We start from the raw sequence: 27,530 nt of genomic DNA, 5'->3' as shown, positions 1-27,530 counted from the left end.
ACCCCGGTGCTGCCCTTTAAGTTTAAGACACCGATATCCTGCCTGTTAGAACTTTCCTTAATTGGGTACTACCTTCTCCGCCATAAGGAAATTGGTCTTGGAAGTTTTAGTAATATGACGTCCTCAGAACAAAGTAAACACCTGCTCAACGCTTAGGCCCTCCAGCGGAAGAGATGCGGTGGGCGCGGCCAACCCCTCTGAGCAGTGACATCAGCGGCGCGGCCATCTTCCCTCCGCGCCTGCGCCTCACCCCTGTCTCGCTCGCTTCGGGGCGACAGGAGGGGGCGGCAAGTTGGCTATTGGCGGACCCGGGCTCCAAGCCCAGACTGAGCGTGCGCACACCCGGCCCCTGCAAACCTGTGGGCTGCCGAGCCCGAGTTAGTCCTGAAGCGGAAGTGCTTCTCGGGGCTAATTTTTGTAACGGTCTTCTCTGCAGCAAGCAGAAAATCTGTTAGAAACAGGGAGAGATAAAGAGAAAGAGAGAGAGAGATAGAGATAGATGAGAGAGAAAGAGAGAGAGAGGTTGGGGGCGGCGAATGCTAGGGCTGATGCACTGAGTGATGGGGAATTCTGAGGGACGAGTGAAGGGGGTTTGTGGGGGTCATTGATGTGGGAGGGGTTGTGGGGAGAGTGATAGGGGAATGAGAGATCGGTGAGTGAGGGTTTTTGGGAAATGTAACCGGTAATCTCAGTGGGGGGCAAAGTTATGGGGCTAGTCAGGGTTGAATGGGGCTTATTAAACGTTGACTTTTACACATTTTCTGGCACTGTGATCTTCGCTAAGGGTTCATAGCACCCTCAGGCCCCTCCTTAGGCGCTCCCCATCTCTCCCTCTGCCTCTCCCCCCTTGCCCAAGCCCCAAGGTAGGGGCCTTGTGTGAATGCTCCAGCTGAAGTGAATCTGCACCTGAAAGCTTCCTTCCGGCTCCTGGGCAAGACGGCCCCAGTGAGGTGAGAAGATAGAGGAGGCACCTGAGAGGACTCACCTGCCTAAGGGCCTCCCGCAGAGTCGAGGGCTTGGGAGGGGCGGGTGGGGCCTGATGTTGCGGTGTCTGCAGGGTGGGTTAACGTCATGGGGGTAATGTTTTTAAAAGTTAAGTTTTCTTGGCATTTAACAGATAAGTAACACATTTGAATTCTAGATTAATTAGAAAATAGAGGGAAATAAATTAAAAGGAACTAATTTTATCCCCCTACATTTAAATGTCCATTCTTCGACATTTTTTTAGTGTGTATAAGGGGTATGCATTTTTAAACATTTAACATACAGTTTTAAAATGGGTTCCTGCAGTTTTATAACCTTTTTTTTCATTTAGAAGTTTACTGTGATTCAGCTTAAAAATTTATTCTATAACATTTTAAAAACTTAATTTAGATACATGTACAGAAAATTACACAGATAGGTGAGCACGATGTAGTATATACAGTTATCGAATTATGATGTTGCACACCTGAAACTTATATAATAAACCAATGTTGCCTCAGTAAAAATAGAGTACACAGATACATGTCTAGTTCTGTACAACATTTTTAATAGCTACATAGCATTTCATTTCTTGTATTTCCTTGTTAATTCTGTGTTATGGGTCATATAGGTTTGGCATTGTTAAAGTCAATGCTGAAATGAAGATACAGAGAAATTATGATGCATGTTTCATCAATAAAAATACCTAGAAATACAATATTTGGGTCAATGCATAAGAATATCTAGAAAAAATATTTTATATTAAATGTTTACATGAGGAAAAGAGTCAAGAATACACAGGTGGTTGTTAAAACATCAGGGTTGCACAAACTTCCACAGAGAAGCCTCATGCCTAGCTGGTGTGAGGGGATTTCTAGGCAGATAATTCTGGGCACTCGAAGACTGATGGGGTCTCTCATATGCTCTACACTTTTCCACTCTTCCAGCTCAGCCTTCACACATTTCTGCCTTTTCCCAAGAAGAGCAGGAAATGGGCAAACTCCAGGTAAGACTGTTGTCTGTTCCTTCCTGTTTTACCGTGGATGTGATGAGCTATGTAGGAATCTCTGACATAAAATAGGAAATTATTTGTAAATCAGTATTAGGATCAGGGAAAATGAGAGATAGCAGCAAGGCCACATTAGAATATAGACATGGAAAGATTTAAGGTGTAACAGATACTAATGATGAGTTGCAAATTTCTCTTTGAGCCTCTGTCCACCAGAAGGAAATGTAACCAGTAACCTGGCTCACCTTACACCTCAGGAGAGAGCACACTAATTCCTCAGGAAAGAAATTTTTTCCTGCAGTTGACTTTCAAGGAATGTCTTTGTTGGGTCCTCCTGTGGATGGTGGGACTGTCTTCAACCACAGCCTGGTGATAAATGCAGTCCCTGGTTTCCTGCAGATATTTCTTAATAGCATTTCTCAGTTAGCTGAAGACCTAATGTCTAAATGTAATTTTGTAATGAAATATCTTAGGGAACTGCTTGTCTTTCAAATGATTTTTCTGACAGTAATTTTCTCAGTTGGAATTTTGATTCTCATTTGGCCAAAAGACAAAGTTCTGCAGACACCCACAACCCACCCCCCTTTTTCCTTTCATTTAAAACTTTTTATTTTTTTAAATTACTGCACAGTAAAATTGATTTTGTTGTTTTCCAGTTCAATAAATGTTAACACATGTATAGATTGGTGTAACTAATCTATGGGATAGAGAATAGTTGCGTCACCCAAAAAAACTGCTACCCCTTTATGGTTATGTATTCCCCCACCTGTAACCTCAGTCAATCGCAGATCTGTGTCACTATAGTTTTATCTTTTTAAGAATGTCATATAAATGGACTCATATGATATGTAACCTTTTTAAAAAAATTAAAATTTCTTTTGAGACAATTGATACGCAATTGTAAAAATAATACAGAGAGATCCTGTGTATCTTTTACTTAGTTTCCCCCAATATGAACATCTTGCAAAACTATAGTGCAATGTCACAACCAGGATATTGACATTGATATGGTCAAGACACAGTTCCATCACTGCAAGGATCCCTTATGTAGCCCTTTTATAGCCACAGCCACCTCCTTCCCCCCCCATTCTTTGACTACTAGCAATTACTGATCTGTTCTCCATTTCTAGAATTTTGTCATTTCAAGAAAGTAATATAAATTGAATCATATAGTATGTGACCTTTTGAGATTGGATTTTTTTCACTCAGCATAATTCCCTGGAGAGTCAGTCAAGTTGTGTGTGTCAGTAGTTTTTTCCTTTTTATTGCTGAGTGGTATTCTATGGTATAGATGTACCACAGCTTATTTATCCATTCTGTTGAAAGACATTTGAGTTATTTCCAGTTTGGGGCAATTATGAGTAGAACTAATTTAAACATTCATAACAGGTTTTTGTTTGAACATATGTTCTCATTTCTCTAGAGTAAATATTGGATTGCTGGGTCATATGATAAGCGTGTGTTTAACTTTTTAAGAATCTGCCAAATTGTTTTCTAGGATGATGGAATCATTTTTCATTTCTACCACAATGTATAAGAATTCCAGCTGCTTCACATTTTTGCCATTACTTGCTGTCTATATTTTTAGTTTTAGTCATTCTAGTAATATAGTGGTATCTTATCATGGTAGCTCATCATATCAAAACACTACAGACGGAGTAGTTTAAACAACAGAAATTTATTTTTATGTAGTTTAAACAACAGTAATTTGTTTTCTTAATCCCAGATCAAGATGCCATCAGAATTAGTTTCTGGTCAGATTTCTCTTCCTGGTTTGTAAACAGTGGCCTTCTTGAGATGTCCTCACATGGCCTTTCCTCTCTGTCCTTGTGCAAAGAAAGAAGGAGCTCTGGTGATTTTTCCTCTTATAATAAGGACACCAGTCCTATCAGACTAGGACCCCACTCTTATGACCTCATTTAACCTTAATTACCTCCTTAAAGGTCCTTTCTTCAAATAAATTCACGTTGGGGGTTAGAGTTTCAACATATGAATTTTGTGGAAGGGGAAACAATTCAATTCATAACAGCATGTTTTATTAGACCTATACATGTTTCATTTTTTTAAGTTATTGTAAATGGTTTTGTTTTAAAATTTTTGGTTTCCATTATTCATTGCCAGTATATAGAAATATTGATTTTGTTTGTTGAACTTTGCTATGGTCTGAATGTTTGTGTTCCCCCAAAATTCACATGTTGGAATCCTAATATCCAAGGTCATGGTGTTAAAAGTTGGGTCTTCCTCTTCTCCTTTATTTATTTACTTATTTATATCAGTAATACAATTTTTTATAGGTTTTTTATTTTATTCAATGGATTATAATCCATTATCATCATTGTTTATTTTGATGCTCAATTATCCCCGAGTTGACCAGTGGGAGCCCTTTTAAGCTGGCTTTTGTTTCCCTCTGACACATCTCTATAATTCTCGGAGCACTTCCTTACTGTCTAATGCAGTAAGATACTCCAGTCCTCATCTTTTACTTTCCCTGACCCAGGCCTAGAATCAGCCATTTCTCCATGGAGCACTAGTTCTTCTTAGTGGATAATGATATATAGTAACCAAAATCTGTGTGCTCATCACTACTGGGGTGTCATTACTTTTAGGCCCTTTCAGTGAACAGAGCTTGGTGTTTGTGTGTGTGTCTATTTACATAGATAATAGATATAGATATAGATATAGATATAGATATAGATATAGATATAGATATAGATATAGATATAGATATATGATGCCAAAAATGTATGCAAATTTTAAGAAAGGAAAACTGTATTAAAATTGTAATACACAATATCTACCGATAATAAAACATGAATACAAGTCATGTTTGACTTCTGCAATTACAAGAGGTGCTCAAAGTGGTTACCATCAGCGTCCAGACACCTGATTATGGCGAACTACTGCTTGAGCAACGTTGACTAAAGTGTCCACTTGTATACATTTTTTTGGCATTGTGTGTGTGTGTATGTGTGTGTGCCTTAGGTTTGATAATTCCCTGGAAGGACTCACAGAACTCACTGAAAGCTGTTATACTTATGTGTATGTCTTGTTACAGGGAGAGGACACAGATTGGAATCCACTAAGGAAAAAAAGTGCATAGGGTGGGATCCAAGAATGTACTAAACAGAGAGTTTCCATTGTTCTCTCCCGGTGGAGTTGGGATTCGTGACTTTTCTGGCATTGATCTGTAATAATTTTTTTTCTCTAATTTTTCTATAATGATATATTATACATTTTTACATTTACATTGTGTGGTAAATAAAGTAAGTTTAAAATTATTTTCAACAAAAGTGTGAAGGCCATTCAATGGAAAATGGGAGTTCCCATTTCAATAAATGGTGCTGGAACAACTGGATATCCATATGCAACAAAAGAACTTAAATCCATACCTCCAAATATATAAAAATTAACTCAAAATGGATCACTGATCTAAATGTAAAATCTAAACCTATAAAATTTCTGGAAGAAAATATACAAGAAAATCTTTTTAACCTTAGGTTAGCCAAATGATTTCTTAGATGTGAAACCAAAATTCAAAAGACACTGTTAAGAGAATTAAAAGCTATATAGTGGGAGAAAACATTTACAAATCACATATCTGGCAAAGAAGTAGTATTGAGAATATATAAAGAACTCTCAAAGCTAAAAGAAAAAAAATGGGGGGAAGCAAAAGAGAGATACTTCACCAAAGAAGATATACAAATGACAAATAAGCACATACAAAGATGCTTAACATCATTAGTCATGAGGAAACTGCAAAATTAAAACCACAATGAGATACCATTGCACACCTATTAGAATGGAAAAAAACCCCTGAAAATACCAAGTGCTGGTGAGGATGTGGATCAACTGGAACTATCATATATCATAGGTAGGAATGCCACTTTGGAAAACAGTTTTCCAGTTTCTTATGAAGTATAGACTCCCATATGACCCAGCAATCCCACTCACAGGTATATTTACCCAAACAGATGGAAACTTATGTAAACCCCAAAACTTGTACATGAATATTTATACAGCAGCTACATTTGTAATAAACCAAATAGGAAACTACCCAAATGTTTTTCATCCAGTGAATGGATATACAAACTGGAATCCATACAATATACTACTACTCAGCAATAAAAATGAAAAAAAACTAATGATACATGTAAAATATGGATGAACCTCAAATGTATTATGCTAAGTGAAAGAAGTCAGACTCAAAAGCTACATACTATCTGACTCCATTTGTATAACATTATGGGAAAGGCAAAACTATAGAGAACAAAACTATACCAGTGATTACAAGGGGCCAGTGTGCAGCAAGGGTTGACTACAAAGGGGAAATCCTGGGAGGCAACAGAAGTGTTCTACGTCTTCATTGTGGTGGCAGTTACATACTGTATGAGTTTGTCAAAACTTGCAGAACCATACACTAAAGTGGGTCCATTTTACTGTATACACATTATATCTTATTTTTTAAATTTTGATTAAAAAATTAAGGAGCTTCCAAGTATTCTAGAATAATTACATCTATTAAATCCAAATCTGGAAAACTTTTCCAAAGTGGCATCCCTACCTATGATATATGATAGTTCCAGTTGATCCACAGCCTCATCAGCACTTAGTATTTTCAGGTTTTTTTTTTCCATTCTAATAGGTGTGTAGTGGTATCTCATTGTGGTTTTAATTTTGCAGTTTCCTCATGACTAACGATGTTAAGCATTTTTGTATGTGCTTATTTGTCATTTGTATATCTTCTTGGTGAAGTATCTCTCTTTTGCTCCCCCCCCCCCATTTTTTTCCTTTTAGCTTTGAGAGTTCTTTATATATTCTCAATACTACTTCTTTGCCAGATATGTGATTTGTAAATATTTTCTCCCACTGTATAGCTTTTAATTCTCTTAACAGTGTCTTTTGAATTTTGGTGTCACATCTAAGAAATCATTTGGCTAACCTAAGGTTAAAAAGATTTTCTTGTATATTTTCTTCCAGAAATTTTATAGAAACATTTAGATCAGTGATCCATTTTGAGTTAATTTTTATATATTTGGAGGTATGGATTTAAGTTCTTTTGTTGCATATGGATATCCAGTTGTTCCAGCACCATTTATTGAAATGGGAACTCCCATTTTCGATCCAATGGCCTTCTCACTTTCGTTGAAAATAATTTTAAACTTATTTGCCACACAATGTAAATGTAAAAATGTATAATATATCATTATAGAAAAAGTAGAAAAAATAATTTTTAAGTATAAAGATATAAAATAATTTAATTATAACATATGAAGTGCAGTTTATAAGTCTACAACTTGATGAATTGTCACAAAGTGAATACACTGTGTAACCACCCTATAGCTGAAGATTAGAACATAATCAGGACCTCTGAATCCCCACTCAAGCCCTCTCCCAGTTAATACCACCCATCCCCACAGGTAATTACTCTCCTGGCTTCTAACATCATGGATTGGTCTTGCCTGTTCTCTTACTGTATATAAACAGAATTATGCAGTATGTACTCTTTTGTGTCTGGATTCTTTTGTACAGCTGTGAGATTCATCTGTGTTGGAATGCAGTTGTAATTCATTCATTTTCATTACCACAGCATTCTACTGAATAACTGGGCCACAATTATCCATTGTGCTGTTGAGGGACATTTGGATTTCTCCCACAATTTAGTATTAGAAATAGTGCTGCTGTGAACATCCCTATACTTGTTTTCTAGAGTACATGTGCATGATTTTTTCTAAGGTGTGTACCTAGGAGTAGAATCATTGGGTCATCGTGTATGTAAGTCAACTTCAGTAAATAATGCCAATCTGTTTCCCCAAGCAATTATGCCAGTTTTCATTCCTTCTAACAGTGTGTGAGTTCCCTTATCAACACAAACTTATGGTATTTTAGTTTGCTTGATTATAACCTTGAGTGGTATCTCAGTGTGGCTCATTTTCTTTAACTGAGTGCTAATGGGATTGAGTACATTTCATTGGTTACCTGAGTGTTAATGAAGTTGAGTACATTTTCTCATGTTCATAGGTCATTTGGTTTTTCTTTTTAGTAAAGTACCTATTCCCATCTCTTGTCTATTTTTCTGTGTTGTGTGTATGTTTTCTATTGATTTGTAGAGGTTATTTTATATGTTCCAGGTAAGATCCCTTTATCACTTATGAATGTTGAGGGTAACTTCCCCATCTACAGCTTGCTTTTTTACTGTTGTACTTTTAATCTTGTAATGTTTATAAGTATTTTCCACTAAGAGTGGTGCTTCTCATGTCTTGTTTTAGAATTCTCCCTGTACCCCAAGACGGTGAAACCATTTTCCTGTATTATTTTCTGGATACTTGATTGTATTACCTGTCACATTAGATTTACAATTTACCTGTAGCTGATTTTTGTGTATGGTGAATGTTAGGAGTTACATGTTATTTTCCCCCCATATAGCTATCTAGTAAACTGTCCACATTTATTTGAAAAGATCATCCTGTCCCCACTGCTTTGCAGTGCCAACTTTGTCATAACTCAGGTGCCCATACATATTTGAATTCTTTTTAGTTCTACTGGACTATTCGTCTAGCTTTGTGCTAATACAACATTGTCTTATATATTCTGTTATTTAATGGAATAGTTTTTCTACCATGATTTGTGATTTTTCCCACAAAGTAGGTCATTCAATTGATATAAAGTAGGCATCCTGTATTAAGTCATCATCATGAACTGGGAGCCCAATCAGAAGTTTCCCCTACATTCCATCCTCATTACCCAGTGGTCAGCATTTTAGAATAAAAGGAATGTGCAATTACAGGGACTTGTGACATTTGAGGATGTGGCTGTGGATTTCACCCAGGAGGAGTGGCAGTACCTGAACCCTCCACAGAGGAACCTGTACAGAGATGTGATGCTGGAGACCTATAGCAACCTGGTCTCTGTGGGTAAGAATGATTTCCTCAGGTAATTTCACTGTTTATGGTTATGTCCAATAGAGAGCTTTTCCTTTCTCAATTTCGGACACTTGAAACGTCTCTGAACTGTTTGAAGAGTTTGACACTGAATTCCAGGGATCAAAGTTCCTTTCTTCCCCCCCTTTGCTCTCCTGACAAGGTGATTATCAACTCAAAACCCAGGTGAAATGGTTTGACAACCATTGTGTCAAGTGATAGGTCCCTTGTGTTGCCCCAAACTCCACCTTCCTCTTTCAGAGGCTCTGAAGACCAAGGAGGCATTGCTGTCATTTCTCATTAGCAGGGCAGCAGGCTACCAAACCAGACCTCATTCTCAAATTGGAGGTAGAAGAGTTGTGTCTGGCAGAAGGAAAAATCCCAATTTGGAGCTTTCCAGGTAAGTGGAATGGACACAGGCTATGAGAACTGGAGGTCCCAGCTTGTCAGTCAGGGGTGAGGACCTCTGAAAGGGCTTTCAGGAATATCTGGGAGAAGATTGTGGCCCTTTGATGAAGGACAGGGACGTGAACACCCCAGACATAAGACTGATCCCCCCTCCCCTGTCCCACACCCACCAGACCACTCTCCTTAAGATGGTGCTCACCCACAAGTTTTTGCACAGCTCCTTTTACCCATAGTTAAGTGTTTTATATATACCAATCCCCTACCCCCAAGCCCTGCCACTCCTACCATTCTTATTTCTTACTGCCTTATCTGAAGCCGGGCCCACATTAGTCATGATCCTAGGCTAATGCTCTTATTCCAGGTTGAATTACCTGATTCCATTCAGCTTAGATATACTTATCAGATTTGCTCTCCTAAAACATCTTGATTATCTCTTTTTTAAAAGAGCTTTATTGAGATGTAATCCACATACCATAAAATTCACTCTTTTGAAGTATATAAATTCAGTGATTATTAGTATATTCAGAGTTGTGCAACCATCACCACTATCTAACTTTAGAACATTTCACATCACCCCAAAAAGAAACCCCTATCTCTTATTAGTCACTCTCTGTTCCCTCCTCCCCCCAGCTCCTGGCAACCACTAATCTTTCTGTCTATGGATTTGCCTATTCTGGACATTTCATATAAATGGAACCATATAAAATGTGGCAAAATTTTCCCCCCTTCTTCCGCCCTCCCATACTCCCCCCCCCCCCCCGCACTCTGGTTCAAGCCGTTGTTTCTCAGTCTAGTTGTGTAGGACACAGCTCCCTGGCCCATGCTGGTGTTATGAGCCTTGTGCTCCCCCCCTCCCAGGTAGTCGGTCTCCAGTCATCGTTCCACCGCTCACAGCAGCTCATGGCATTCTCGCTGGCTCCTGGCCACCCACGATGGCTGCTGGCCACCAGCCGCTTCTGGCAGCAAACGGTAGCCCACAGCAGCACATGGCAGCTCATAGCAGCTCACGTCCAGGGAGAGCTGTTATTCACAATCTTAGCTGTAGAGGGCACAGCTCACTGGCCCGTGTGGGAATCGAACCGGCGACCTCGCGCTAGGAGCATGATGCTCCATCCATGATGGCCGGCCCAAAATGTGGCATTTTATATCTTTCTTATTCTTTCTTTTTTTAAAAAAATTTATTTACTTATTTATTTATTTTAATTTATTTTTTAAATGTGTTGGGGTGACATTTGTTAGTAAAATTACATAGATTTCAGGTGCACAATTCTGTATTACATCATCTATAAATCCCATTGTGTGTTCACCACCCAGCGTCAGTTCTCCTTCCATCACCATATATTTGATACCCCTTACCCTCATCTCCCACCCCCCACCCCCCTTACCCTCTGGTAATGGTTTCTTTTTTTGTTGGCATATTTTCAAGGGTAGTCCATATTGCAGCATGTATCAGTACTTCATTCCTTTTTATGGTGGAATACTAGTCCATTGTACGGATATACCACATATTGTTTATTCATTTGTTGATTGACATTTAGAGGTTGTTACCACTTTAATGCTTCTATGAACATTCATGTAGAAGTTTTTGTGGTGATGTATGTTTCATTTCTTTACATACATAGGAGTGGAATTGTTGAACAGTGTGATAACTGTGTGTTTAATATTTTGTGGAGCTGCCAAACTGTGTGAATATCCTGTTCCTCAAAAATTTTCCTCTAGTTGTTTTAACATTTCCTGATGATTCTGCCCGAATCAGTCATTACTGAGATGGTTGAAAAGATGATGAATTTTCTATTATTCCATCTACATTTGTAAGTTGGCACTCTTCTGTAAAGAATTTCCCTTATCCCATCTCCGTTAATTTGATTATCAGTATGGACTTGTGGATTCCTATTTTTCAATGTATTATAATCCATTATTTTCTACTGTCATTATTCATTTTGATGTTCAGATTGTTCCTGATTTGTCTAGTAAGAGACCCTTCAGGCTGGCTCCTCTGTCATTTGCCATGTCTCCATTATTCCTTGAGCACTTTCCAGCACAGAAATATATTCCAGGTTCGCATTGTACTTTTCCAGTTTCAGACCAGGAATGAGCAACTTCTCCAAGGATCTCTGATAACTTTTAGTGGGGAATGGTATGTAGAAATCAGGATCTAGGTCTGGGTGTGTTCATAGCTACTCAAACTTTTGTCTTATAATTTACAGATCTATCTGTTTTTTCCCCTTATACTTATTTTTTAAATAGCTGGGTCATTTTTCTTTTAGTTTCTCACATTCTGGATTTTGCTATTAAGTACCCCATGGTGGCATTTAACATATTCCTCTCTCCTGTTTATCTTGCAAATTGGTAGTTAGATCTTTTTTTTAAACATTTTTTTGTTAGTTTCAGGTGCACAAAACAATGTAATAGACATTTATCATTTATATCCTTCACGCGATGACAACCCCCCTACCCCCATCCACTACCCCTCTGACATCACATACAGCCATTACATTTCCACTGTCTCTATTCCTAATGCTGTACTCCGCTTCTTGTAAGTATATACATATATAAAATTGTAGTTGACATTCATTATTGTTCAGCTTCAGCTTCAGGTGTACAGTGCAATGATCAGGCATCTACATCATCCCTGAGGTGGTCTCCCTAATGAGACAAGTGTCCATCAGATACCCTACAAAATCTTTACAACATTATTGATCACATTCCCCAAATTGATTTTTGTATCCCTGTGGCAATCTTGTGGTTACCAACTGTGATTTCTAATCCCCCTTATCCCTCTCTCCCAGGCCGACCTGACACCTCCTCTCACTGTCCCAGCCCCCACCAGGACCTCCATCTCCACCCCATCCACTCTACATCAGATTATGAGAATAGTATTCGGATGTAAAACATATGTATCTTGGAATTGCTAGGAGTATTCCTTTATATGGAAATGCCACAGTCTTGTTTTTAATTTTTATTTTTTAATTAATATTATTTTTCAATTATTTAAAATTTTGTTTTTTAATGACATCCAATATTATTTTATATTAGTTTTATGTGAGCAGCATAGTGAGTGGTTAGATGTTGTTTACCCATTTGTGTGTTGATAGGCTTCAGGGATGCTTCATTATTTGGTTACTGCAAATAAAACTGCTCTGAATATTCATATACAAGTTTTTGTACACATGCTTTCCTTTCTCTTGGGAAAACTCCTAGGACTAGAATGTCTGGATCATATATATGGTAGGTGCATGTGTAATAGTTTAAGAAACTGCCTGCTATGTTCTGAATGTATATTTCCCCCCCCAGAATTAATGTTTTGAAATCTTAATGCCCAATGTGATGGTATTAGGACGTGGGGCTTTTGGGAGGTGATAAGCATGATGGTGAAGCCCTCGTGAATGGCATTAATGCCCTTATAAAGAGGCTCAAGAGAGCTAGCTAGCCCCTTCCACCATGTGAGAACATAGTGAGAAGTCTCCTGGTACCAACCAGGAAGAGGGTCCTCACCAAACTGTGACCATCTGGCTCTTTTGTCTTGCACTTTCCAGCCTTCAGAACTGTAAGAAATACATTTTGTGTTGTTTATCAGCCACCCATTCTGTATTATTTTGTTATAGCAGCCTGAATGGACTAAGACAGATCACCAAACACTTTTCCAAGGTGGTTGTACCATTTTACATTCCCACCAGCAGTTGTATTCAAGTTCTAGTTCCCCCACATCCTTGCCAGCACTTGATAAAATCAACATTTTAAACTTTGGCCATTCTGAAGGGGCGTAATGGTATAGTGTGACTGTGTGTGTGTTTTGAAATGTCTTTAATTTAAAGATTTTTTTTGAATTATCACACTGTAAAATTTTTTTCCCCTTTTTTACCTAAAGTTATGTGACGTTTTAAAGTGTAAAAATTAGGGTAACACTACAATCAGAATATGGAACTGTTCCATCACACCACTACCTTGGCCCCAAATCTTGGCAACCACTGATCTATTTTCCATCAGTATAATTTTATCATTTTGAGAATGATATATAAGTGCAATTACAGTGTACCTTGTGGTCTATCCAAGTTGTTGCATGCATCAACAGTTCATTCAATTTACACACACAGCTGTACCATGGTTTGTTTTATCCATTCACCTGCTGAAAGGCATTTGGGTTGTTTCCAGTTTTTGTGAAATATTCATAGACCTGCCATAAACATTTGCATACAGGTTTTTTAGTGAACATGAGTTTTTAAGTTTCCAGGTTAGATACTCAGCAGTCAGATTGGTGCATCATATGGTAAGCGTTGGTTTAAATTTGGAAGAAACTGCCAAACCCTGTTTCAGGGTGGCTCCAACATTTAGCAGTCACACCAGGAATATTTATGAGTTCCAGGAGCTCCACATCATCGCCAGCATTTGGTGATGTGTGTGTGTAACTTTAGTCATTTGAGTAGGTGAGTGTTGGTATCTCATATTAGATTACTTGGCATTTTCGTAAAAGCTAATGATGTTGAACACTGGTCAGGTGCTTATGTACCATCCTTATACCTTCTTTTTTTATTAGTTTCAGGTGCACAAGACAAAGTAATACTTAGATGTTTATCATTTATATCCCTCACACTGTGTGAAACCCCTCCCCACATCCACTACCCCTCTGACATCACACACAGCCATTGCATTTCCACTGTCTCTATTCCTAATGCTGCACTCCGCTTCTTGTAAATATATATATATATATATATATATATATACATATATATGTATATGTGTGTATATATATACACATATACATATACATATACATGTATATATATACATATACATATACATATATATACACATGTGTGTGTGTATATACATACATATATATATATATATATATATATATATATATATATATATATATATATATATATGTTGCAGTTGACATTCATTATTGTTCAGCTTCAGCTTCAGGTGTACAGTGCAGTGATCAGGCATCTACATCATCCCTGAGGTGGTCTCCCTAATGAGACAAGTGTCCATCGGATACCCTACAAAATCTTTACAACATTATTGATTACATTCCCCAAATTGACTTTCTTATCCCCATGGCAATCTTGTGGTTACCAACTGGGCTTTCTAATCCCCTCACCTTCCCCCTTATCCCCACACCCCCTCCCATCTAGCAACCCTCAGTTTTTCCTCTATGTCTCTGAGACTGTTTCTGATTAATTCATTCGTTTATTCTTTTCTTTAGATTCCACATGTAAGTGAGATCATATGGTATTTGTCTTTCTCTGTTTGACTTATTTCACTTAACATAATGTTCTCTAGTTCCATCCATGTTGTTGCAAATGGTAAGATTTATTTCTTCTTTATGGCTGCATAATACTCCATTGTATAAATGTACCAGTTTCTTAATCCAGTCGTTCACGGATGGGCATTTCAGTTGTTTCCTTGTCTTGGCTATTATGTATAGTGCTGCAATAAACATAGGGGTGCATACATTTTTTTTGAATTAGAGTTTTGGATTTCTCCAGATAGATACCTAGGAGTGGAATTGCTGGATCATAAGGTAGTTCCATTTTCAGATTTTTGAGATACCTCCATACTGTTTTCCATAGTGGCTGCACCAATCTGCAATCCCACCAACAGTGCACAAGGGTTCCCATTTCTCCACATCCACACCAGCATTTGTTGTTTGTTGATTTATTGATGATAGCCATTTTGATTGGGGTGAGGTGGTATCTCATTGTGGTTTTTATTTGCATTTCTCTAATGATTAGTGAGTTTGAGCATTTTTTCATATGTCTGTTTGCCATCTGTATGTCCTTTTTAGAAAAATGTCTCTTCATGTCCTCGGCCCCCTTTTTAATTGGGTTGCTTGTTTTTTTGGAGTTGAGTTGAGTGAGTTTGTTATAAATTTGGGATATTTACCCCTTATCGGACATATCATTGGCAAATATCTACTCCCATTCAGTAGGATCCTTTTAGTTTTATTGATGGTTTCCTTTGCTGTGAAAAAACTTTTTAGTTTGATGTAATCCCAAATGTTTATTTTTTCTCTTACTTCCCTTGAGCGAGGGGATATATCGGTAAAAATCTTACTCTGGGTAATGTCTGTGAAGTTTCTTCCTATATATTCTTCTAGGAATTTTATGATTTCAGATCTTACATTTAAGTCTTTAAGCCATTCTGAATTTATTCGTGTATATGGTGTAAGGAGGTGGTCCAGCTTAATTTTTTTGCATGTGTCTGTCCAGGTTTCCCAGCACCATTTATTGAATAGACTGTCTTTACCCCACCGTACATTCTTGCTTCCATTGTCGTAGATTAAATGGCCATAAAGGCATGGATTTATTTCTGGACTCTCTATTCTGTTCCATTGATCTATGTGTCTGTTTTTATGCTAGTACCATGCTGTTTTGATTACTGTAGCCTTGTAGTATAATTTGATGTCAGGTATTGTTATACCTCCCACTTTGTTCTTATTTCTCAGGATTGCTGAGGCTATCCGGGGTCTTTTATGGTCCTATATAAATTTTTGGATTATATGTTCTATTTCTGTGAAAAACGTCGTTGGTAGTTTGATAGGAATTGCACTGAATATGTATATTGCCTTAGGCAGTATGGACATTTTAACTATATTAATTCTTCCTATCCATGAACATGGGATGTGTTTCCATCCATTTGTATCTTCTTTCATTTCTTTCTTCAGTGTCTTACAATTTTCTGAGTACAGATCTTTTACTTCTTTGGTTAAATTTATTCCCAGGTATTTTATAGTCTTTGAAGGAATTGTAAATGGGATTTTTAAAAAATTTCTCCTTCTGATGTTTTATTGTTGGTATATACAAATGCAGTTGATTTCTGAATATTAATTTTGTATCCTGCTACTGTACTAAATTCATCTATCAGCTCTAATACTTTCTTGGTGGAGTCTTTAGGGTTCTGTATATATATAGTATCATGTCATCTATATATAATGACAATTTTACTTCCTCACCGATTTGGATGCCTTTTATTTCTTTTTCTTGTCTGATTGCTGTGGCTAGAACTTCCAGCACTATGTTGAATAGAAGTGGAGGAAGTGGGCAGCCTTGCCTTGTTCCTGATCTTAAGGGGAATGGCTTTAGCTTTTCCCCATTGAGTATGATGTTAGCTGTGGGTTTATCATATATGGCGTTTATTATGTTGAGATATGATCCCTCTATTCCCACTTTCTTAAGGGTTTTTATTATAAATGGCTGCTGGATTTCATCAAATGCTTTTTCTGCATCTATTGATATGATCATGTGATTTTTATTTTTAATTTTGTTAATGTAGTGTATCACATTAATTAATTTGGGATGTTGAACCACCCTTGCATACCAGGAATGAATCCCACTTGATCATGGTGTATGATCTTTTTAATGTATTGTTGAATTCTGTTCACTAACATTTTGTTGAGGATTTTTGCATCTATGTTCATTAGAGATATCAGCCTGTAGTTTTCTTTTTTTGTGGTGTCTTTGTCTGAATTTGGGATCAGGGTGATAGTGGCTTCATCTAAAGTGTTTGGGAGCCTTCCCTCCTTCTGGATTTTTTGGAAGAGCTTGAGGAGAATAGGTGATAATTCTTTTTTGAACGTTTTGTAAAATTAACCTGTAAAGCCATCTGATCCAGGGCTTTTGTTTGTTGGGAGACTGTTGATTACTGATCCAATTTTCCTGGTGGTAATCAGTCTATTCAGGTTTTCTGTTTCTTCTTGAGTTAGCCTTGGAAGGTTGTACGCCTCTAGAAAATTGTCCATTTCTTCCAGATTGTCAAATTTGTTGGCATATAGTTGCTCATAGTAATTTCTTAAAATTTTTTGTATTTCTGCGGTGTCTGTTGTCACTTCTCTTTCATTTCTGATTTTACTAATTTGGGTCCTCTCTCTTTTTTTTAATGAGTCTGGCTAAAGGTTTGTCAATTTTGTTTATCTTCTCTAAGAACCAACTTTTGGATTCATTGATCTTTTGTATTCTTTTTCTGGTTTCTATTTCATTTTATTTTCACTCTGATCTTTATTATCTCCTTCCTTGTACTCCCTTTGGGCTTATTTTGCTGTTCTTTTTCCAGATCCCTTAAGTGTGAAGATAAACTGTTGATTAGTGATTTTTTTTGTTTCTTTAGGTAGGCCTGCAATGCTATGAATTTCCCTCTTAGGACTGCTTTCACTGCATCCCATGAATTTTGGGTCATCATGTTTTCATTTTCGTTTGTCTCGAGCTATCTTTTGATTTCTTCCTTGATCTCCTGGTTGACCTATTCATTATTTAGTAACCTGTTATTCAGCCTCCATGAATTGGTGTGTCTTCCAGTTTTTTCCTGTAATTCATTTCTAATTTCATAGCACTGTGGTCAGAGAAGACAATTGGTATGATTTCAAATTTCTTAAATTTATCAAGGCTTATTTTGTGGCCTAACATATGGTATATCTTGGAAAATGTTCCATGTGCGCTTGAGAAGAACGTGTATTCTGCAGCTGTGGGGTGAAATGCTCTGAAAATATCGATTAAATCCAAGTGGTCCAATGTGTCATTTAAGGCTGTTGTTTCCATATTGATTTTCTGTCTGGAAGACCTGTCCCTTGTTGTCAGAGGTGAGTTGAAGTCCCCTACTATGATAGTGTTACTGTTGATCTCTGTCTTTATGTCAGTCAATATCTGTTTTATATATTTAGGTGCTCCTATGTTGGGTGCATGGATGTTTACTAGGGTTATGTCCTCTTGTCGGATCGATCCCTTTATTAGTATATAGTGCCCATCTTTGTCTTTTAATATGTTCTTCATTTTAAAGTCTATTTTGTCAGATATAAGTATTGCAACTCCAGCTTTTTTCTCATTTCCATTTGCATGAAATATCTTACTCCAACCCTTCACTTTCAGCCTGTGTGTGTCTTTTGATCTCAGGTGAGTCTCTTGTATACAGCATATACAAGGGTATTGCTTTCTTATCCACTCAGCCATCCTATGTCTCTTGATTAGAGCATTTAATCTGTTTACATTTAAAGTGATTATTGATAGGTACATAGTTATTGCCATTTTTAAATTTGTAGTTAGATTGTTTTCATCTTTCTTCTATTTACAGAAGTCCTTTTAGTATTTCTTGCAATGCTGGCCTGGTGGTAGTAAATTCCTTTAGCTTATTCTTTTCTGGGAAGCTCTTTATCTCTCCATCAACTTTAAATGATAGCCTTGCTGGAGAAAGCAATCTAGGTTGTAGGCCTTTGTTTTCCATCACTTTGAGTATCTCCTGCCACTCTCACTGGCCTTCAATGTTTCTGTAGAAAAGTCATTTGATAGTCTTATGGGAGTTCCCTTGTATGTAACCCTCTGTCTTTCTCTTGCTGCTTTTAGGATTCTCTCTTTGTCTTTCACCTTTGCCATTTTAACTATAATGTGTCTTGGTGTGGACCTGTTTGGGTTTTTCCTGGTTGGAACTCTCTGCACTTCCTGGGCTTGTATGTTGGTTTCCTTCATCAGGTTAGGAAAGTTTTTGGACATTATTACTTCAAATATGTTCTTGGTCCCTTGCTTCCTCTCTTCACCTTCTGGTATTCCTATGATGCGCATGTTGTTGTGCTTGATGTTATCCCAGAGGTCTCTTAAACTATCTTCATTGTTTTTTATTCTTTTTTCTTTGTGTTGTTCTGTTTGGGTGATCTCTGCTAACTTGTCTTCTAAGTCGCTGATTCGAATCTCTGCTTCATCTAACCTGCTGTTAATTCCTTCAAGTGAGTTCTTTATTTCAGTAATTGTGTTCTTTATTTCTAACTGGTTGTTCATTATGATTTCTCCATCCTTCTTTATGTCGTCTCTAAGCTCCTTAAACATTCTTATCTTCAGTGTTCTGAACTCTGTCTCTGATAGGTTGGTTACCTCTCTTTCATTTGGTTCCAATTCTGGAGGTTTCTTCTGTTCTTTTACTTGGCACATGTTTCTTTGTTTCCCCATCTGGCTGACTCTCTGTGTTTGCTTCGATGTATTAGGTAGATCCCCTAGAGTTCTTAGTTCTTGCTGGGTTATCTTATGTAGTATGTGTCCTTTATATTTGACTTGCACCACTTCCTTCTTCTCCTGTGCATGTGCTCCAAAGTTGACTCTTGTGTTGTGTATATTGTCCTCTTAAAGTTGATCTTTAATTGCTTTTGGCTTGTGAGTAGGTGGGATTGACTCCTAGGCTGACTAGGTGTGAGACTTGGCTCTGCCTACAGTGGATGTTCTGCTGTGTGAGGGTTGACCACTTAAATGAGGCTTGGCCCCTTTGGGCTCTTGTGCCTGTAGATAATTCCCTCTGGGTGTGTCACTTGTAGGTCAAACCCATAATACTCTGGTTTGGTATGGAGTTGCCTTTGGGTGTGTTGAATCTTGTGCCTCTTGTGCTGGGCCCTTCAAATAATCCTCGTATAAGTCTCTTAGTTGTTCTGTGTGAAGAGTCCTTTGATGGGTTACAGATATTCAATTTGTGGTAAGTTCCGGATGAGAACTCAAGAAGACCACCTTACTGCCGCCATTCCTATGACATCTCTGGTTTAGATCTTGAAGCTTGATCAGATTCAGGGTGTTATTTTCTTTTAGCATGATTATTTCCTAACTGGTGTAACATACTTCCATCAGGAAGCATGTAATACATGGTTGTCTTTTTTCTGTTAGGAGTCATAGGTGATTATTGCTTAGATCCATTAATTCATTAATGGTTGCAAAATGGTGATACTCAAAATCTACCATTCCTTCTTTGTTGATTAGCTGGAATACTACTATAAAGAGGGATTGCCCTATTTGGTTACATGAGTTACATATTATACAGAATAGGTACGTGGTATACATGAGTTACATGCTTTTCCTAGTTTTCAAAATAACGAGTTGGTTTTGTAGTACCATTCGAAGATGACTAATATGTCTTTTTTGAGTATCATTTATGGTCTTGGGAATTTAAACATGTTTATGTTTTAATCCATTGCCTTATCCTTATTATGAATCAAAGTGCTCCATCTCTGGCCAATGGAAACGCCTTCAAGTTGGCTTCTGAGTCTTTGGTAGGTTCTTTGCTTTCTAGTGTTACATGATGTTCCGGGATCACTTTACATATTTCTGACCTAGAATCAGCCACTTCTCCAAAGAGGCCTGGTTCTTCTTAGTGGTAAATAATGTTTTGAGACCACAATATGGATGTTAGGGAATAGTTTCTAGGCCTTTTCATTGACAGAGCTAGGAACTTTATTTAAAAAAAAAAGACTTTTAAGAGAAAATACATATATTCAAATTGATATTTCCTAATCAAATTCTGGACTTAAAGGTTTTTAATTTATTAATCTTACATCTGTTGGTAGTGTTACCCTAAAAATAAAAGACCAAAGTGAAAGGCAACAAGCATTTATTTGAGATTAAAAAAAAAAAAAGAATAGCTATTTGGGAATCACTGATTCAGCAGAAACCCAAATAGTGTTCTGATTAGGAGACAAAAGCAAGGAGTATTTATGAGAAGGGAAAGGGAAACAATTACATCAATAGAGGGAAGGCATTTCTATAGGTGCAGATAAACCAACATAGTGACGCTAATTCTAAACAATGTTTTTAATTTTCAGTCGGTAGTTCGGTAGTTATCAGTCTGGAAGTCATAATGTCTGCTTTCTTATCTTTCCAAACAGTTGCTTGAGACAGTGTTGCTTTAGGCCTAGTCCAGACGTTCTTTGTGCCCTGTTTTTAACATTCCAAAGGTTTGAGGAATAACATGCGCAAAGCAGTTCCTCTGGGAGGGCAGCTCTGACTCCATTTTAAAGTGGCTCTGTTTATATTATTTTTACAGTATTTATGTTTGGTACTATACTGAGACTGCTGAATGTGTATAGTGTGTTGAGTTGAATCAATTGAAGTAATCATGTTGGTGTCATTGAGAATCAAGATTTTTCAGCATGGTTGTTAGGAAATATAGATGAGGGGATATTTATTATTAGGGAATCCTTTATATTCAATTTTGCTCTATGATTATATAAAATTTGCAAATGTTAACAAAAATTCAACCGAGTAACTTTGAAGGTATAATTGGCTGTATTAAATAATTCATGAATCGGACAGCATTCTATCTATCTATCAAGTAGAAGGGAGCTCCAAGGAGTTGTACAAAAATGGAAGGTTTTTATAGGCAAAAGGAGAGTGGGACAAGGAGGTCTAAAATAATGGATTATTTTTGGCATGGTCACTTTCCCGTAGGCAAAGGCGATTACCTCACTAGTGCTGATCAGGAAATTCTAGAGTGGTTTTAAAATTCCACTCCTGGGAGAGGCTGAAACTGCAATTATTAAGCCTTGGTGAGGCATACCACAAATGACTCCATTTTGGGTCTGTTGTTTCTTTTTTACACAAGTATTTACTTGGTTCCAAAGTCACATTTAGAAAACAAGGCATATTCCAAGAAGTCCAGCTTCTTTCCCTCTCCATCCCACACTCTTCTTTCCTTCTCCCTATAGGTAACCATTTATTAAAATTAAGTTTATCCTTCCATTGTGTTTTTACAACATGAACATACAACATATACATATACATATACATATACATATACATATACATATATATATATATATATATATATATATATATATATATATATTTTACTTCTTTAGAAAAATGGTAGCCTATCATGCACAGTTTTATTCACCTTTTTTCCACTTTATATTCAAGAACATATTGACTATATTGAGATATTACTTTATGGTAATGTAGTGGTTTTTAATAATCATAATAGTAGTACAAATTATGGTGGTAGTAGTGGTAGTAGTAGTAGTATAGTCATTGTTCTAGTAAACATTGGAAAGCACTTCCTATGTGCCATGAATACTCTGTTATAAGTAATTTAATCATATCAACAAACGGGGGGGGGGGGCAATGTTATAATTCCTATTTTCCAGATGGGAAAGTAAGATACAAATAGATTAGATAACTTGCCTGAGGTCACAGAGCAAGTGAAAGGCTAAGCCAGGATTTGATCCTGGGCTAGAGAGCCCATGACCCTAGCCACATATGTTATAGTGCTTCTTACCACCTAAGGAGGTCCAGATTCAGTAGATCCTTGGTGAGCCTGGATCCCATCAAATGTATTTTATAAATGCTTTTTCTGTGATTCTGATGTTCACTCATGGTTAAGAACTAGTGCTTTGCTAGCTAAAGAAAGAAGTCACAGGAAGAGAAACTACAGCTGCATGAACCATTTTAAAATTCAGTATTATCATAAATTTTATCTTTATTAAATCTATGTGGTAATATGAGTATTGTACTCTTCTTTCAACTTTTCTGTATGTTTGAAATTTTTCATATAAAATTTCAGGAAAAGGTGAGAAGAAAAGCAAACTACAAATAATGAAAAAAATTAAGTATGTGCAAAAAGTATTTGCCATATTTTATTGACTTCAAGATACCACTGATTTTAAGATACACCATTTAGAAAGAAAAATTGCCACCAATTAATTTATGACATGTCATTGATTGTAAGGTGTATCTGGAATCAGAAATGTTAATGTGGAATAATATGCATATTGAGATTTATGAAATATGGTATATTAAAGGCAAGGCTTTGCAATTTTATCTGAGCGGTACAGATGAACAACTACTTTAGAAGGTAATAAAAATTAAAGTTATAGAGTAAGTTTTGAAAAGACTGAATGTCTTGAAAGTTATCTAGATTCTGAATATAGCAAAATATGGAGGACTAGGATCTGTGGGTGACGGAACATGAGGAAGATTTTGGAGTTAATTGATACAGATATTGGAGGAAAGAGTGTAGACAGGAGCAGAAGGTGCAGTTAAAGAATTGTGAATGCAAGCTTAGATAGATACAAAGGAGAATCAGGATTGGCCAAAGATCTTTAGGTTTTTCTTTGTTTTTATAAGGCTAATTATTCTGAATCTCTCATTTACTAAGAATGTGGACTGAGGCTTGTTGTAAATATAGTGTTTCCCCGAAAATAAGACCTAGCCGAACCATCAGCTCTAATGCATCTTTTGGAGCAAAAATTAATATAAGACTCGGTCTTATTTTAATATAATATAAGACTAGGTCTTTAATATAATATAATGTAATGTAATGTAATATAAATACCGGGTCTTTAAAATAATATAATTCCGGGTCTTATATGAATTTTTGTTCCCAAAGACGCATTAGAGCTGATTGCCTGGCTAGGTCTTATTTTCAGGGAAACACGGTAGTATAAGTCAGGTACAGTTAAGAGTTCATATGAGAAATGAAGGTTAAGGATGATAAAGTCACCAGAGTTGATGGAAATCAGAGATGATGTAAAAGTAGAGGTAAAAAAGACTGAGGTGTCAGGGTAAGATTATTCTTGGTAACAAAAGGCTAGCAGGTGGGAGTTTAGTAAAATACCAGAATTTGATGGCCAAGTTTCTCTCTCCAGGAACTCTGATAAAATGAGGTAATAGTATCAGCTTTCATATGGCAGGGCATTTCTGAAGAAGATCCATTCCATAATGTCAAAGTATAAAAATGGTTTACTGTACTTCTTTCTAGAAGAAGCCTGCCAAGTTGATGAACAGATTGAGAGACAGCACCATTATGAAAGAAATAAATGTTTGTTGATGCAAGTTAGATTCCCTGACAAGAAAACAGTCACTACCAAGAGTGGCCATGACCATAATGAATTTGGAAACACACTTCATCTGAGTACAAACATTGTTGCTTCGATGCAAAAACCCCATAGACACATGTCATTTGGAAATAATATGGTAGATAATTTAGATTTATTTAGTAGAAGCTCTGTGGAAAAGAAACATGATAATACGAAATTATTATTCCATACTGAGTATGAGAAAACAACTCCTGGAGTGAAAACCTATGGATATAAAGAGTGTGGGAAGGCCCTTAGGCGAAAGAAAGGTCTTAGTCTGCATCAGAGAATTAAAAATGGGGAGAAACCATTTGAATGTACTGCATGTAGGAAAACCTTCAGCAAGAAATCACACCTCATTGTACACTGGAGAACTCATACGGGAGAGAAACCCTTTGAATGTACTGAATGTGGAAAAGCCTTTAGCCAAAAATCTCAGCTCATTATACACCTGAGAACTCATACAGGAGAGCGACCCTTTGAGTGTCCAGAATGTGGGAAAGCCTTCAGAGAAAAGTCAACTGTCATCATACATTACAGGACTCATACAGGAGAGAAACCTTATGAATGTAATGAATGTGGAAAAGCTTTCACTCAGAAGTCAAACCTAATCGTCCATCAGAAAACCCACACAGGAGAGAAAACTTATGAATGCACTAAATGTGGGGAATCTTTCATACAGAAGCTTGATCTAATTATACATCATAGTACTCATACAGGAAAGAAACCCCATGAATGTAATGAATGTAAGAAAACTTTCAGTGATAAGTCAACTCTCATTATACATCAAAGAACTCACACGGGAGAGAAACCTCATAAATGTACTGAATGTGGGAAGTCATTCAATGAGAAGTCAACCCTCATTGTGCATCAGAGAACTCATACAGGAGAGAAACCCTATGAATGTGATGTGTGTGGGAAAACTTTCACCCAAAAGTCAAACCTTGGTGTACATCAGAGAACTCATTCAGGAGAGAAACCCTTTGAATGTAATGAATGTGAGAAAGCATTCTCTCAGAAGTCCTATCTCATGCTACACCAGAGAGGTCATACAGGAGAGAAGCCCTATGAATGCAATGAATGTGAAAAGGCATTTTCCCAGAAATCATATCTTATTATACATCAAAGAACTCACACAGAAGAAAAGCCCTATAAATGTAATGAATGTGGCAAAGCCTTCAGAGAAAAGTCAAAGCTCATTATACATCAGAGAATTCACACAGGAGAGAAACCATATGAATGTCCTGCATGTTGGAAAGCTTTTAGCCAGAAGTCACAGCTCATAATACATCAGCGGACACACACAGGAGAGAAACCCTATGCATGCACTGAGTGTGGCAAAGCCTTTAGAGAAAAATCAACATTCACTGTACACCAGAGAACTCATACTGGAGAAAAACCCTATAAGTGTACAGAATGTGGGAAAGCCTTTACCCAAAAATCAAACCTTATTGTACATCAGAGAACACATACAGGAAAGAAAGCCCATGGGAAAGGCCACACCCGGAAGTCAAAGCTCATTGCACATTAGCGAGTAAATCAATAGTGTTTATGTTCCCTGAGGGAAAGTTTTGTTAATTAACATTTTAAAAGTATGTTCTGACTTCTGATTTAAATATGAGGAATAAAGTCAGCCTTTTTTTTTTTTTTCTTGTCATCTCAGTCTTCACCCAAAAGGTACAGGAGAAGAAGAAGAAGCAGAAGTATTTCTATATCTGACAAAATTAGGAGGTAGCTGAAACCCTGATGAGAGGGCTGCCACAGGCAGAGGAAATCAAGCAGCCATTGTGGGAGCTCTCTGACGAGAGAGAATGCTCGGGGCTCTAGGTGTGAGACAGCACTGGTAAGAACTCTTAGCTGAGGTTGAGGATACACCCTAAGTGCAACACATATACAAACAACAGCAGTAAAAGGGCATGGGTAGGTGGGAGGTAGGATGTTTCCTAGACCCATTTGGGGTCTGAGGAGTAACAGGCAGGGACCTTCACAAGGAATTGCTCAGACAAACCGTATTTAGCATAAAGTAGTCTGTACTAATTGGAGGAGCAGTTGGTGGGGGCTGGGGCAAGAGGAGTGTTCCTTACAAAGAACCCTCCAGCTGCCACTATTTATTGACTTCAGAAAAGTCAAATCTAAAGGAACTACTAAATTGGGGGGGGGGGATTCCCAGTTGTTAAGAAAACTTCTGATCTTTCTAGAATTGGCCCTGGTTTCTATTCCCACACGAACCTCTAGCAGATATCAAGTCCAGGAAAAACTCTTATTCAAAGAGGAATGATTCCAAAGTAATCAAAACCAAAAATGCACGTGGCTTTGCCAGCAATTCCACTTCTAGGAATGTATATACTCACACATGTACAAAATGATGAACACACAGAGGTATTCACTTGATGCATTGTTTGTGAAAACAAAAGGTTGAAAGTTGTCCAAATGACACCAGGGGTCTGGTTTCTAAAATCCTGGTATGTTGATACAGCAAACTCCTAGGTAGAAAAAATGCATAAAATATATAAGGAGAACTTGGACACCATTTATGTAGTGATGTGGGATGATCACCAACATACATTATTAGGTGAAGAAAAGCAAGGTGCAGGATAATGAGTACAATGTGCTACCATTTGTATATAAAAAGAACAAGTGTTAAGTACATAATTGAGTGTATATGTATAAACTATTTCTGGAAAGAAACACAAGCTGGGAACCATGATTACCTCTGGGAAAGAAAAGGGGAAGTGGGTGGCTGGGGGAATGGAATTGAAAGGGAGACAACTGTATAGCCTTTCATAAATTTTGAAAATTGTATTATGTGGATGTACTAGCTTTTCAATAAATAAAAGTTTAAAGAGCATAATTTGTTCTATTACTGTTATAATCAAGTCACGTTCTGGATACAGGATTTCATAACATTTAATAAAGATATGTTTAATGTGGAGTTTTAATTTTTTAGAGTTTATAAATTGAATAATCAGTCAGAATAATAGATATCCAGTTCCAAAGGCACATAGGCATTACTTTCCTGAGGGTGTCAAATAGTGATTCTCAGGTCAGCTGGGACCACATAATGTAAACCTAAAGTAACTGAGAATGGTACACATTTCTTATTTAGCATACACAGTCACATCTGTGAAAACATCCAGTACTAAAGCCTGCCAGTGGTTTTCCATTAACAAAATGATTTAAATTACTTCATTAGTGTGTGTGTGTGTTCTTTTAACAAAAGATATAAAGCATGAATCCACAGAGAAGTTGAGTAACTCATCCCTCATGTCACACTACTGCTGGTGACATTTTCCAAGGTGAGAGACAAATTGAGAGCCATGGTCTGAATGGAGACAGCCAAAGACTGTAAAAGCACATTTGCTCCGAAACAAGAAGTCCTATTGAGTGAATGACTGTCTTTGGGGCCCTCATGCTTCTGTAGTGGAACTGGATAACCCAACCAATGTAAAACCTGGGCATGCGTCAGTGTTTGGATTGAAAAAAAACAAACAGGTGTGTGGGTCAGACCTGAGACCCTGCCTGTGCCCTCCCAAGCTTTTTTCCCCCTAAATTATTCTGTAAAAGGAGCCATGGGCTCACTTGTTTATGAGCTATGTTAAGTTAAACACATCATATTTAGTGCCGTTCCAAGGAGAATAAA

General features: G+C 37.3%; 1 protein-coding gene across 2 annotated transcripts; it reads left to right on the top strand.

The window, feature by feature from the left end:
• Positions 1-255: 255 nt before the first annotated feature.
• On the top strand, positions 256-26,888 carry ZNF182 (zinc finger protein 182). Of its 2 annotated transcripts, none has more exons than XM_019719230.3 (5): positions 256-950; positions 1,911-1,969; positions 8,757-8,883; positions 9,194-9,289; positions 23,794-26,886. In XM_019719230.3, exons 2-5 carry the CDS (start codon positions 1,955-1,957, stop codon positions 25,419-25,421), a joined length of 1,866 nt encoding a protein of 621 aa, XP_019574789.3. In that variant the 5' UTR covers positions 256-950; positions 1,911-1,954; the 3' UTR covers positions 25,422-26,886. The 2 variants fall into 2 exon arrangements, with proteins under 2 accessions (XP_019574789.3, XP_019574790.3); XM_019719231.3 differs by having other exon boundaries at positions 619-950; positions 9,197-9,289; positions 23,797-26,888.
• The last annotated feature ends 642 nt before the right edge of the window (positions 26,889-27,530 follow it).

Source organism: Rhinolophus sinicus, chromosome 18, assembly GCF_057876585.1.
Source record: "Rhinolophus sinicus isolate RSI-liver-muscle chromosome 18, RSI-T2T, whole genome shotgun sequence".
NCBI classification, from domain to species: domain Eukaryota; kingdom Metazoa; phylum Chordata; class Mammalia; order Chiroptera; family Rhinolophidae; genus Rhinolophus; species Rhinolophus sinicus.
This window is presented reverse-complemented; position numbering and strand designations above follow the sequence as displayed.